The sequence below is a fragment of the Peromyscus eremicus genome, chromosome 11, assembly GCF_949786415.1.
Source record: "Peromyscus eremicus chromosome 11, PerEre_H2_v1, whole genome shotgun sequence".
NCBI classification, from domain to species: domain Eukaryota; kingdom Metazoa; phylum Chordata; class Mammalia; order Rodentia; family Cricetidae; genus Peromyscus; species Peromyscus eremicus.
This window is the reverse complement of record NC_081427.1, coordinates 40,398,694-40,412,404: the sequence shown is the minus strand read 5'-3', so window position 1 is coordinate 40,412,404 and position 13,711 is coordinate 40,398,694. Positions and strand designations below refer to the sequence as shown.

General features: G+C 43.6%; 1 protein-coding gene across 2 annotated transcripts in view; it reads left to right on the top strand.

Moving 5' to 3' along the window:
- The window catches only part of Il6st (interleukin 6 cytokine family signal transducer), a 42,435-nt gene extending 28,982 nt beyond the window's left edge, over positions 1 to 13,453 (top strand). For both annotated transcript variants that reach the window (XM_059276127.1, XM_059276128.1), the window contains 9 exons: positions 788 to 870; positions 1,740 to 1,950; positions 2,456 to 2,638; positions 4,250 to 4,351; positions 4,509 to 4,655; positions 5,151 to 5,291; positions 7,026 to 7,122; positions 8,942 to 9,023; positions 10,264 to 13,453. In XM_059276127.1, the coding sequence (XP_059132110.1) occupies positions 788 to 870; positions 1,740 to 1,950; positions 2,456 to 2,638; positions 4,250 to 4,351; positions 4,509 to 4,655; positions 5,151 to 5,291; positions 7,026 to 7,122; positions 8,942 to 9,023; positions 10,264 to 10,989 (1,772 nt within the window). In that variant the 3' untranslated portion in view covers positions 10,990 to 13,453. The remainder of the gene's footprint in view (positions 1 to 787; positions 871 to 1,739; positions 1,951 to 2,455; positions 2,639 to 4,249; positions 4,352 to 4,508; positions 4,656 to 5,150; positions 5,292 to 7,025; positions 7,123 to 8,941; positions 9,024 to 10,263) is intronic.
- Positions 13,454 to 13,711: the final 258 nt, after the last annotated feature.

Sequence of the window (13,711 nt, the reverse complement as noted above, 5' to 3'; positions counted from 1 at the left end):
CTTTTTTTAAAAATCAATACTGTCACCTGATTGCTCAGACCTATTAGATGAGGTGTGGTGGCATGTTCTTGGAATCACAGCTATTTGAGAAACTGAGGTTGGAATATGACCATTTCAGGCCCAGCCTTGCCAGCCACAGGATCCCATTCAGTTTTTTCAAGAAAACACTACTGTTAAATATAATTGAAGCTATACCAGTCAGTAGAATGAGAAAAGATTTGCATGAATGTAAGTGGTGGATTTCTGACCATGAAGAAGCAGTTAAAACAGACAAATGAGGAGACCAGTGAAGTGAGGAGGCTGCTGTGTGCGGTGAAGGTGTGTGTCTGAATACAGTGAAGCACCCCACAGAAGGAAGCGTGCACACACAAGAGACAAATAGGAATGCTTTTCTGTCTGCTGACTAGAATATACTTATATCTCTATAGCATTAAGAGTAGAAAAGAATTCCATTGTAATCCACAGCCAAGCACCATGGCACAGCTGTCAGGAGGCTGAGGCAGGAGAATCATTTGAGTCTAGAGGTTCTGAGCAGCCCTGAGTAACAAAGCAAAACTCCATCTCAAGTAAAGAAGTCGAAAGATGGCAGTGATCTAAATGATCAGCTGTCACCTGACTAATGAAGACCCAAGTGCATTGTACTGCAGGCCACCATGGCCTGCTGCTGTGAAGAGAAACACTGTGATTGAAGGGCAAGACCACTAAGAACAAAAAGAGTCGCTTCAGGGTTTTTCTGTATTGTTAAGATAAAAAGCATTTTACTTTATGAAGTTTGTGTTTTCTTTAGGCCCATCCAAACCGCCAAGTTTCTGGTATAAGATAAATCCACCCCATACTCCGGAATCTAGAACTGCACGGCTCATATGGAAGGTAAAAAAACTAAAAACAACGATTTATACTCATCCCGTAGAATGTGTTTAAATGTTATTTGAAGTTTTTTAACACCCAAATTTTTATTCTATGCATCTTAATTTCCTCCAGGCATTTAATAATGTTACTGTATAGAAACACAAAGCCTTATTCAGCTAATGGTGAGGCCAGCCAAGTTCGTGAACTGAGCTGACCCCTCATTTGGGAGTTCAGCACAGTTCATAAAATGGTAACCTCTGTAAGAACAAGGCCCATGTTCTGAACTTCTCTGAACTCCCTAGAGAGCCTCCTAGAAAGAAGCAGAGGCTTGGAGACAGCAGGCTGTGGGCTGATGAGGCCATACATGTGCTGATTCAATACATCATACTTTAAAAGGTAGAGAGAAAAAAATGCTGAAGCCTAAATAATGTAGACCCACATCTCAGCTGTGTAGACACTGCAGAACCAGAAGCTAGACCGTGCTGCAGCCCCGGTTCATTTGAAGGGTTTTTTTTTTCCTATTTATTATTTTGTTGGTTTATATTCTTAGTCAGGAGTACTAAATTCAAAATGAGCTCAGGCTGAAGAGACGGCTCAGCAGTCATGAGCACTGGCTGCTCTTCTGGAGGATCCAGGTTTGGTTCCTAGTGCCCACATGGTGGTTCACACTTGTCTGTAACTCCATGGTGCCAGGCATGCACAAAGCACACGGACAGACATGCAGGCAAAACACTAATATCCATAAACATAAATATATCTTTTTAAAAATGAGTTTGTCTTCTCTTTCCAATTAAATATTTACAGGTTTGACATACTGGCAGAATTTGTGGATGTGAAAAAAATGATTATTCAAGATTCATAAAATAACTTTTGATAAAATTTTATTATAGGAATTACCTCTTTCTGAAGCCAATGGAAAAATCTTGGATTATGAAGTGACTCTTACACAGTGGAAATCATTTTCACAAAATTACACAGTTAATGGTACAGAATTGATAGTAAATCTCACAAATAATCGCTATACAGCATCTCTAGCAGCAAGAAATAAGGTTGGCAGATCAGATCCAGCTGTCCTCACCATCCCCAGCTCCCACTTCAAAGGTGCGTATAAGGCGGAGGTTCATTTGTGGGTGTCAGGGTTAAGTGTGGACAGGGCCCCAGAAAGCATGGTAGAGAAGCTCTTCCCTGCCCGCCGCGGCAGCGGCCACAGGTTGAGGTCAGGAGGCTCTGTCCATCAGGACTCAGGAAGGACTCCCACACTGTGTGGCTCACGTAAACTCTGCTGCTAGCTTACTAATTCTTCAAGGGTTTCCTTGTGATTTATTTGGTTTTTTGAAATACTGTTTCAAGGTTCTCAGAACTTTCTTTGCAAGTGACACAAATATATTGTTTACCTCTAGCTGTTAAGGACAAAGACCCAATTATAAACTTAAAATCATAAAACCTTTGGAGATTTGGAGAAAGAGAGAATTTGAGTTTAAAAATAGACTGCCTGTGTGTAAGTGTTTTTTCTTTTGGAGCTTTATAAGCCACATGCTTTGGATATGACGGTAAAATACTGAAATGTCAGCTCTGTGAGTGTTGACTGATTTTATTCTTTTTCAAGCCTCTCACCCTGTAGTGGATCTTAGCGCATTCCCAAAAGATAAGAAGCTCTGGGTAGAATGGACTCCTCCACCAAAACCTGCGAAGAAATACATAATCGAGTGGTGTGTGTTGTCAGATAACTCACCCTGTGTCCCAGATTGGCAGCAGGAAGGTGGCACCGTGACACAGACCTACTTAAGAGGTATTCCTCCCTGACCATTTAAGTAGATCGCGTCTGTCTGACTCTTGAGACTGTTTCCTTTGCATGCTGCTGTTCTTGTTTTCTAGGTGTTGTGAGCCACTGGAAAGACTTAGAGCCGCACTAGAGACTAGATGTGTGACTCCTGTCAAGTTACATAAAACACTTAGCCTCTCTTAGGGTCTCTGTGGAGAAGGGCTAATGCTTTTGTAGACATTTGCAAAACTAATAGAGAATTAAGTCCGGCCTTTCCTTTCGTTATGTGTCCTCAACTCCGCTAACTCCCTAATCCTCCAGATGTAAAATAGTTCCTAGTTTGATTTTGTAGGACCATTGAGTACAGGGAGCCCAACCAGAACACAGGCTTCCACATTCTTTCAGGTTCTGCCCTAGAGTGGTAATGATGTTGCGGGGTTCCAAACACACTCTTCTGTGTGATTGTAGCTTCTACCTACTACCATGTGGTTGTAAAGTCACGGAACAGCGTTAAGGGAAAAACAGCTCACTCCATATGTGTTCTTGTACTCCTAAAGCAGGCGACCATCAGAGTGGGTGGCACAGAGGGCACCCTGAGCAGGGATGGCTGCTGCAAACCACAAGCTTCACTTGTGAAGGGGCATGCTTGGCTCTTACCAACCTGCTCTTCATTGGTAATAAGCTTGGGTGTCTCCTCTGTCAGGCTGACCATATCAAACCCGGGAACTGAATGAGTGTAGGGTCATCTCCTAGAAACAAGGATTCAAGGCCCAGTACCCTGGAAGCATTGTTATTAGAGCAACATTTAGAAATGGCTCACTTTTTGATAATAGGTATCAAGAAAAGGTAAAATTGCTATTTTTAGGAAGACAAAAGGTTTGTATACTTTTATGGATGTTAGTGAAGGAAATAGACATTCATGTTGAAGGTGTAAATGGTATAATAACCACCTTATTTTCTGGTACATATGAGACATAGTTTATAAAAGACCATTTTAACTGTTGCCTGCTAAACCATGCTTTACTGCCTGCTAAAACTTACTTTGATCACTTGGAAGGATTAGAAATAAAGTAGTGTATTCAAGATTTGTTTCTTTTAAAATCGAGCAGGAACCAGCCTTCACTGTCGTCTCCCCAAGGCCCCGGCCAACCACAGCTGTGCGTTAGTGCTCACCCCACGATCTTTCCCTCGCAGCTTGGCAGTCTCAAAATGAGCTAAAACACCTAAGCTGTCCCAGAATAATTGGAAGTGTTTCACTTATGCGTCCTGACGTAAAGGCAGTTTACTTCTGTGAACAGTGTAAACACTCTGTGCTTTTCGGTTTGCTGTGTTGACAGTAAACATAGCCTTTCTTTTAGTCCTTGCTGTCTCTAGAGAGCTCATCCTAGCCTGTACTCACAGTGTAGCCCAGGATAGCTTCCAGCTCGTTATCTGCCTCCCACCTCAGCCATCTGAGTGCTAGAGTTACACAACCGACATTTTAGTGCATTAAGTCTGCATTTGGAATAGAAAAGGCAACTTTATCTATAAAACTGCGGTTTTTAGAAGGAAGGAAATGGCAGTAGTCATGAAATGATAATGTAAACATCCTGGATTTTCATTTCTCATTTGGGGGAAATGACTTCTCTGTTCCTGTAGGAAGCCTCCTGGAGAGCAAGTGTTACCTGATCACCGTGACTCCGGTGTTCTCCAATGGGCCCGGGAGCTCCGAGTCAGTAAAGGCCTACCTCAAACAGGCCGGTGAGTCCACCCGTGCTTGCTTTGGAAATGCTTACCATTCACAAAAACATTTGATCACTTTTAAATCAGAATCCTTACTATGTTCAAATAATTGTATGAATAGACTCTTTACTGATGTGTGTTACTTCAGTTACCAAATGCGTTTACTGTCTTACAGCACCTTCTAGAGGACCCATTGTTCGGACAAAGAAAGTGGGGAAAAATGAAGCTGTCTTAGAATGGGACCAGCTTCCTGTTGATGAACAGAATGGATTTATTAGAAACTACTCTATCTCTTATAGAACCATCATTGGAAATGAAATTGGTAATAAAATTGTAGCAGTTACTAAGACCATGTTACTAAAACTTTTTCTTAAGTTTTTTCAATACTAGTTTCTCATATAATGTGTCTTATAGTATGCAGCATCCTTAGCAGACACCACAAATGTCTCTTGCAGCTGTGTGTGTGACTGTTTTGTAAAATACTGTATTGTGGTCTGGTAGTAGTGTGGGCTGTGACTCAGCAGGTCAAGGGCTTGCCACCAAGCCTCATGAGCTCAGTTCAACCCCTGGGCCTCACATGGCAGCAGGTGAGGGGAGCAAATTGAGAACTGATTCTCAGAAGTTGTCCTCTGACCTTCACACATACAGTCTCTCTCTCCTTCTCTTTCTCACATACGTATACAGAGTAAGTAAATGTGATTTTGCAACAATTTTAAACTTTAAATAAATATTATTTTGTCCTTAAAGTATTTTTAGTTATAAATATGACAGATAAATCAAAAACATTGGATAAAAGAAGCCTCATTTTTCCTTGCAGTTGTGCATGTGGACTCTTCCCACACAGAATATACACTGTCCTCCTTGAGTAGTGATACGCTGTACATGGTCCAAATGGCAGCATACACAGATGAGGGTGGAAAAGAAGGTCCGGAATTCACTTTCACAACACCAAAGTTTGGTAAGAAGTCAGGAGGTTTTGTCTGTTTTAACTTGAATTTGACTAGACATGGATTTGCTACGCTAAAGCGTTGTTTAAAAGTGTACGGTTGAGGGTGGCAGTGCAGCTCAGTGGTAGAGTGCTAACAGCATCAGAGCCCTGGCTGTGGGGGGCGGGGGTGAGACTCAGAAAGGCATGTGTCCATTAGGATGCTTATGGTGGTCATCTGTCATCTGCTTTAGATGCTGCGGTATAGGAACCCCTCCCCCTTTGGAGTCTACGTAACTGGGGCGGCTGAGTCCACCTGTACTGTAAATCCCAAGAGCTTACAGACCATTCTCCGTGGGTTCCCTTATTCACAGGGTGCCTTGTGTCAACTTTCCATTCTTCCTACACTTGGTCCTTCTGCTTACGACAGATTTCTTGAGAAACTAGTCTGGCTCATTCACTGTGCTGCTGAAGTCGGGTTTCACCCCAGTGTCTGTCACTCATCGAGGACCCACGTCCTCCCCGTGCTGAATTTCATCTTCACCTTTGTTTCCCAGCTTCAGCACAGTCTGTTGGCTTTCCCTTGCCTTAGCTCCCTTGTGCCCCTGGTTCTTAGAGCCATGCTTTTGTTTTCCTGCTTGCACAGCACTTCTACAAGTTCTGTTCTGCAGAGCTCTGTCATTGGTCCAGTCTCCATATGTGCCCATTAGACTCCCTACATGGTTCGGCTACCTTCCCCTTCCTGCCGCAACCATCCAACTATTTGCGAAAACCAGAAATGTAACTGTAATTGCAGTAAATGTCTGTATTTTTCTCTCGCATAATTGAAGAAAGTCGGGTTGCCTGTGCTTCATTCCGCATTGAAATCAACGTGCCGCTTTGACCAGAGGCTCGTTACTGTCTTTACCTCATCCTGTCCTTGTTTACATCCTTATGCTCTTGTGTGGCTGTTCTGTAGCCTTCCTGAAGACTTACTCTTTGAACCAGGGGAAAAGGCAGGTGGAGATAGCTGGAGGACTTAACCAGGAACTACCACAGGGAGAACGTTTCAAATGTCTCCAACATTTTTCCCTCAGTGACTCATTTAAGTCCTCTTTTAAAAGCATTCAGAGATCTGTGTGGTATTTAGGAATCTGAGATTTATTTGCATCTTTAAATATTTTATTTGTTTTTGAGACAGTGTCTCTAGTGATATAGCCCAGGATCAAGTTTGGCATCAAACTCCCAATCCTCCTGCCTCCACCTCCTGCCTACTTGAGACTGCAGGCAAGCACCAGCATGCCCGGCCTTGCTGCTCTTTAGCTAAATTGTCTGCTCTGCCACCCCCATGCCTTGTGAGCATCCCTTTTGAAAGTCTTGGCCCCGTAGCAGATGTATTACCGTTGTGATGATTATTACCAGTGAGCTGAATTCACCGTATTCTCCCAGCCAGTGTGTGTTTTATACTTACTACATAGCCAGGTTTGTAGTGGAAGGACAAGTGGCTGCGGCTAACCAAGGACAGAGAGGAAGACAGGCCGCCTCAGACCTGAAAAGCAACAGGGCAGGTGAAAGGAGTGTATACGTTGTCGATAATCTGCAGTGCAGACTCTTGGAAGACAGACAGGAGAGCCTGGGCGGGCTCCCGAGAGAGTCCAGGTCATTCTGGGTGCATGTGATACACTTTTTCCATAAACAAAAAGCAAGCAGCGTCCAGTGAGGACACTGTGTGGTTTCCTCTTTCTGTATGTGTTAACAGTTACTTTTTGTTTGCCCTTTGGTTTTTAGCTCAAGGAGAAATAGAAGCCATAGTCGTGCCTGTGTGTTTAGCATTCCTCCTGACGACTCTTCTGGGCGTCCTGTTCTGCTTTAATAAACGAGACCTGTAAGTACCGGTTCTCCTCACTGTTTATTGGGCTGCAGTTCATTTACGTAATAGTATCGAACTGTCTGACATCTACAGCGGGATGGATTGTGCACAGATGCATCCCGACCATCCACCCCACTTCTACAACACTTCCTCCCTCATTCCTAGTCTGCCCTCTCAGCCCCCGCCCCACACAGACGAGCTGTGTTCCCAGTGACAGCTTCGTCTTAGCTCGAAGTTCATGTGCATGCAGTCAGGTGGCTTGCAGTCTTCTGGGAGTCTCACGTTTAGCTACTTGTGAGCTCATTCATGCTCTTGCGTGTGTTAATTTCTCTCCTTTATGCTGCTGTGTCCTGACCTGTAGTGTGGTACAGGAGAGAGTTTAGAGGTTTCTTACTGTGACTGTTGTTTATGACACCACTGTGAATATCCATATTCCACACTCTGTATGGGTACATGTCTTCATGGAGCTCAGATAATTTAACTTGATGAGAAGCTGCGAGAACCCGGCGTGTGACTCTGTGGTAGAGCGTTCAGATGACATGTGCAGGGCTCTAGGTTCCAATTCCAGCACCACAGGAGGAGAAGGATAAGGAGACAGCCCAAGCTTCTCAGTGCCTCCACCATCTTGCAGGTGATCCACCAGCACTAGCACTTGGTCCTGACGTTTACTTTGGTTGTTGCTGAAAGTGTGGTGTGAGTGAAGTACACTTCATATCCATTTTCCTCATTACCAGTGGCTCTTGCCAGGAGTCACCTGCCTTGTTCATAGTATATCGACTGAAGTCTTTTGTCCAATTTTAAATTGGGTTGTTTTGCAAATACTGAGTTGTAAAAGTTCTTTTTGCTTGAGAACAAAAATTTTTGTCAAATACAGTTTTGCAAATTTTGTCCCAGTTTGTGTATTTTTGTTTAACTTTGACTTTGGAAAAGCAGGAGTTTCTAATTTTGAAGTCCCTTTCCCAGGCTTTTCCCTGTGGTTCTTGCATTTTGTAACCTTTTTAAGAAATCTGTCTAACCCAGTGTCCTATGTTTTTTTCTAGGTCACTAGTTTTAGCTCTAACATCTATAATCCATCCTGAATTAATTTGGGGGCATGCTGTGGATCAGAGTTAGGTCCCCCCACCCCTCCCACCCCAGTCTAGTTCTGTTGATTTTGAAAATAGGTCTCTTGTTGTTCCTGGGCCCCAGATCAGTTGTCTCTGCAAGTCCATGTTACTTCTAGACTCTGGTTTCTGTTCCCCCAAACTCGTTTATTCTTTTTTAGTTTTTTATGTTTCGAGAGTGGGTTTTCCATATCCCAGACCGGTCTTGAACGCCTGTTCTTGCTGCTTCTGCCTTCTGAGTATTGAGTTTATGACATGAGTGTGCCACCACCGTCCCCTTGTCTATCTGCTCTACAGTGTCTTGTCTTCCTGGGGGGAAAACAGGTTTATCATATTCTACTTGGTATCAGTAAACCATTTCGTTACCTAATTTTCTGACTAGACACTTTTAGTTGAAAGTTAAGTGTCTTTGCATTTGTTTCTATTGGGACGGATCACAACCTGTTATGACCTAAAGTTCTTAATTGGTTTTTATTAGAGGATCTGATCAGAGATTTTTTTAATTGAATACTGATAATTAGCCTTGTTAACCCTATTTCATTAGGAATACTGTACAGACAGTCCGTATGTGGTTTTGGCAGTATCTTTTTCTTGGTTACAAGTAATAATTTGTTTGGCTTTAGGACAACAGGTATTTTTGTTGGTTTGGTACTTAAGATTCTTGGATGACAGAAAAAGGCTTCTCATTGTTACATATGGTTCTACATCTGTCTTGCTTCTTTTCTCTTCAGAATTAAAAAACACATCTGGCCTAATGTTCCAGATCCTTCAAAGAGTCATATCGCGCAGTGGTCACCTCATACCCCCACAAGGGTAAGATAATATCTTCTTCCTGTAAAAAAGAAAAGGGGAAGTGCAGTGGGATGTTCTGTATGGCAAATGTGTTGCTCTGATTGGTTAGTAAATAAAACACTGATTGGCCAGTAGTCAGGCAGGAGGAAGTATAGGCAGGACAAGGAGGAGAAGAATTCTGGGAAGTGGAAGGCTGAGTCAGAGACACTGCCAGCCACCACCATGACTAACAACATGTGAAGATGCCGGTAAGTCACGAGCCACGTGGCAAGGTGTAGATTTATAGAAATGGATTAATTTAAGATATAAGAACAGTTAGCAAGAAGCCTGCCACGGCCATACAGTTTGTAAGCAATATAAATCTCTGTGTTTACTTGGTTGGGTCTGAGCGGCTGTGGGACTGGCGGGTGACAGAGATTTGTCCTGACTGTGGGCCAGGCAGGAAAACTCTAGCTACATTCCTGTCTCTAGTATGCAGGCTTGTTTATTAGGATACATTTCTAGGGTTTAACCAGAAGATATTCGGACCTGGCGAAAGTCAGTTGGTTCTTAACTGGCAGTTGTCAAAATCATAAATAATGCCAACTCACTCTAGGACACTGTTTACAGTAGCATGCTTGTGCCCTGTTTCTCACACTGTTGAGTAAACACAACAGACACTTGGTGGAAAGTGGAACTTGAGAACCTGTTACACAGGGTCTGGACTGGATCGTTTAAGTGCTGGCTAACGTTCTCCATCTTCACACTGAGCAGATGCGTTCAGGGAACTGTGTTAGACTCTTACACTTCAAAAACACCCCACAGGGGCAGGCCTGCCTCTATCCCCTAGTAATCCTTGAACTTAATTTTAACAATTATACCTGTAAAATTTCATAGTTTACAAAACTTCAGTTATTCAAGTTGCAGTTTTTTAATGTTTCCAAGGCTTTTTTTTTCTATTTAATTCTAGGCCTGCTGTAAGTATGAAATATTCCATATTATTTATAGTCTATTTATAGCTTACAACAATATTAATCTGGAAACTGGAAATACAGACTGACTCAGACTTACTACTTTCTTTTATTTATCTGCACTTGAGCTGGTTATAGACTTGCAGAGATGGATGATCCCACTCCTGAAAATCACTGAAAAGTTTAAAGATACACTAACTCTTAGAATTTTTTATTTAAAAAAGTCATAATAGAGGGCCCAGAGAGATGGCTCAGTGGTTAAAAAAGTTGGAATATTCCCAAAGTAATCATTCATTTGTCTTTCTTTCCAGCACAATTTTAGCTCCAAAGATCAAATGTATTCGGATGGTAATTTCACTGATGTGAGCGTTGTGGAAATAGAGGCCAACAACAAAAAGCCTTGTCCGGACGATCTGAAGTCCCTGGACCTGTTCAAGAAGGAGAAAGTGAGCATGGAAGGCCACAGCAGCGGCATTGGGGGGTCTTCCTGCATGTCGTCGTCCAGGCCCAGCATCTCCAGCACCGAGGAGGCGGGGTCTGCTCAGAACACCGCCAGCACCGTGCAGTACTCCACCGTGGTGCACAGTGGCTACCGGCACCAGGTTCCCTCGGTGCAGGTCTTCTCCAGGTCCGAGTCCACCCAGCCCCTGCTGGACTCCGAGGAGCGTCCCGATGAGCTGCAGTTGGCGGATCCCGTGGACGTCAGTGAGGAGGTTCTGCCCAGGCAACAGTATTTTAAACAGAACTGCAGTCAGCCGGAAGCCAGTCCAGATAGTTCACATTTTGAGAGGTCGGGCAGTGAGGAGGGTTCCGTCAGACTGAAGCCACAGCAGGTCTTAGGTCACATCTCCCAGCCCTGCGGGTCTGAGCAGCGGAGGCTGTTCCAGGAAGGCCCTGCAGCAGACGCTCTTGGCCCAGGAACTGATGGACAAGTAGAGCGGTTTCAACCGGTTGGAATGGAGACAGCCATGGATGAAGAAATTCCCAAGAGTTACTTGCCTCAGACTGTAAGACAAGGTGGCTACATGCCGCAGTGAAAGACTGGCCTGCACAGCCTCAGCAGGTCCTGTGAAGGGAAGCTAAAATCCTCGTCTGTGACTTCAGATGAAAAATCAGCTTCACTCCTGAAAATTGTCATTGCCCCTGAGGACAAAGTCTCAAGGGGCATCTCCGTTCCAGATGTCTGGGACTCTCCTCCAAGCACTACATGAACTGACTTCATCCTCTGAACAGCTGAAGGACTGTTTCAGGATGTCTGCACTGAAGAAAACAAAGTGTGTCTGAGATTTAGGAAGCTTTTTGTTTTGCTCCACAGAAAGCAGAATTCTAATGAGCCGAGGCATAGTACAACGTGCTGGTTTAATAAGACTAGTCATCCAGATGCCAGGAGCAAAGGTCTAGACCCTCTTCAGCCAGCAGCATCATTTAAAAGGGCCATGGGGCAGACTGTCCAGATTTTGTCGTTTGGCAAAAGAAATAGTGAGGCCAGGTTCGTTTCTGGTTCTACAGTTAGAGAACATTGCCTGCCCTGCTGTTTCTATCAGAGCTGCCCGTTGTTACTGAAGGAAAGGACGAACTTTAAAAATGAGCAACAGAGAAGTTCCCATTTTCTTACTATTACCCCAGACCTCTCACAACTCTGCTCATTGATAACCTCTTTAAAGTGAATTTCACCAACCCTGTAGAGGGTGCTGATAGGGCTCCAGTGAACTCCAGCTGTCAACCAGGGCACTAATAGAGCTCCAGTGAACTCCAGCTGTCAACCAGGGCGCTGATAGGGCTAGCAGTGAACTCCAGCTGTCAACCAGGGCTCTGATAGGGCTAGCAGTGAACTCCAGCTGTAAACCAGCTCAAGCATTTACAAAATTGTTTAAGCTGCTGACAGTTTTCTGAATGCACACAAACACCAGGACAGATGATTCCAAAGGCTGGTTGAGGAAGCACTTTATACAGTATGTATTCAGCTCAAAATGATTTTAATTGACTCCACCTTGTTTTTATTTTCAAGAATAGCAAGGTGTTTACTGAAGGACAGCATTCACCACAGCCCCAAGCAGAACCCCAGAACACAAGCCGTCTTAATGGCCGCCACAGTGGCTGAGGGCCTTGTCGAATGGAGCTGAAGAAGCTGTAGGGTTTTGTAGAGTTTGCTGGGTGGGGATTGAACCCATGGCCTTGTACATGCTAGACACTCTACCACTGAGCTCCCCACCCACACATCTCATTATGTTGTTTAGGCTCAAGTGATCCTCCTGTCCCAGCTTCCTGAGTACCTGGGACTTGGGGTGTGTGCTGCCACACCCAACAAGAGATGGCATTTTTAATATCTGCCATTGCTGAGGTAGAGTTTTACATGTGACTTAGGAGTATCTTAAACCTAGTCCTTCTGGTTGCTTTGTGAAGGGACAGTCCAGGCAATCCAGGGGTTAGGACTAAAGCCATTAATGTATTTGTGCCTAACTTCCCAGTGTGACCTGGCCAGGGGCTAAAGGGAGAAGCTGAGTGGACAGGAAGGGGCTTCTCCGTTAGTGGCCGGTCACCACTAAGTGTGCTCACAGGAAAAGTTGGGAAGTTTCAGAGCATGGGCACACTTGAGTAGTTCTGGCAAAAGGCTACGAAAAATGATACTCGTTAAGTTGGATGCAGTTTTACCTTTTACTCTCAGAATGTTGTTTATATTAGATTTGCTGATATATGTTATCACTTCTATTTTTATAATAGCTAATACTTTTCTGAGTCCCTTCACATGTATAATCCTTGTGAGACAGTAGACACTTTGTTCTATATTTTTGTTTATAGTCAGTTGCCCACTTGGCAGAACCAACATGAAACTGAGAAAATGGCAGAATTGAAAGTAGATGATGAAAAGTCAGGGGCAGAGAGGTCAGGTAGGGTCAAAGAGACCAGAATTCACACTACAGAGCAGTGGCGTGATCACATTCAAACTGGACCTCAAAGCCTGGTCCAGATCAAGACTGAATTTTCTATGTATGTATGTCAAGAAATTAACACTTGTAAATGTTTTGTTTTCTCACAGAGGTAGTCTAGTCATGTTGCTGTATTCATGTTTAGCTATAACCTTCCTCACATTGAATAGTGGTGCTGTGAACATTGTAGTGTGACGTCTGCACTGGGGGCGGGGGGCAGTTATCCAGTGTGAGTTTATGAATGAGAATGAGCGACCATTGAAGGAAGACCAAAATAAAGCAAGTTTGCATGTTGAATCCCATTCAGAAAATGTCCCAGTGAGCCAGTGCCCCCACCAACGGAGATGGTAGTGTGGCCACTGCATGAAAACTCATTCAGGAAATGTATAATGGATCAGCTTTGCCCTGAGAGAGAAAAACCAATCGTGAAACTCATCTTAAATACAGACTTTGCTGCAGCATGTTTTAGAATAATCTGGATGCATGTACCTTGTATTTTAGGTAGACAAAGAAACTATTCTGGCTTCTTTGTGTAAAACTAGTCTAATAAAGCTAGTGTGTAGTTACTCTTTAATTCTTTCACGTGTAAAAGTGTAGTTTAAAATAAGGCACATCAGAAAACAGCCTCTCTGGTGGCCGAAACTCGTTCACTACTTCTAAAGCAGTTGCCTCAGGATTCAGAGGAAAAGTCACCATAGGTTCCACATCCTGCCATCGTCTCATAAAGATTTAATGCTGAATCACGATTACAAAACTATACGATTTCGATCTTTTACCTACTCCAGCAGAAAGCCTTATCAAAGCCTGAGTCGGTATTCGGGAACACAGTAAG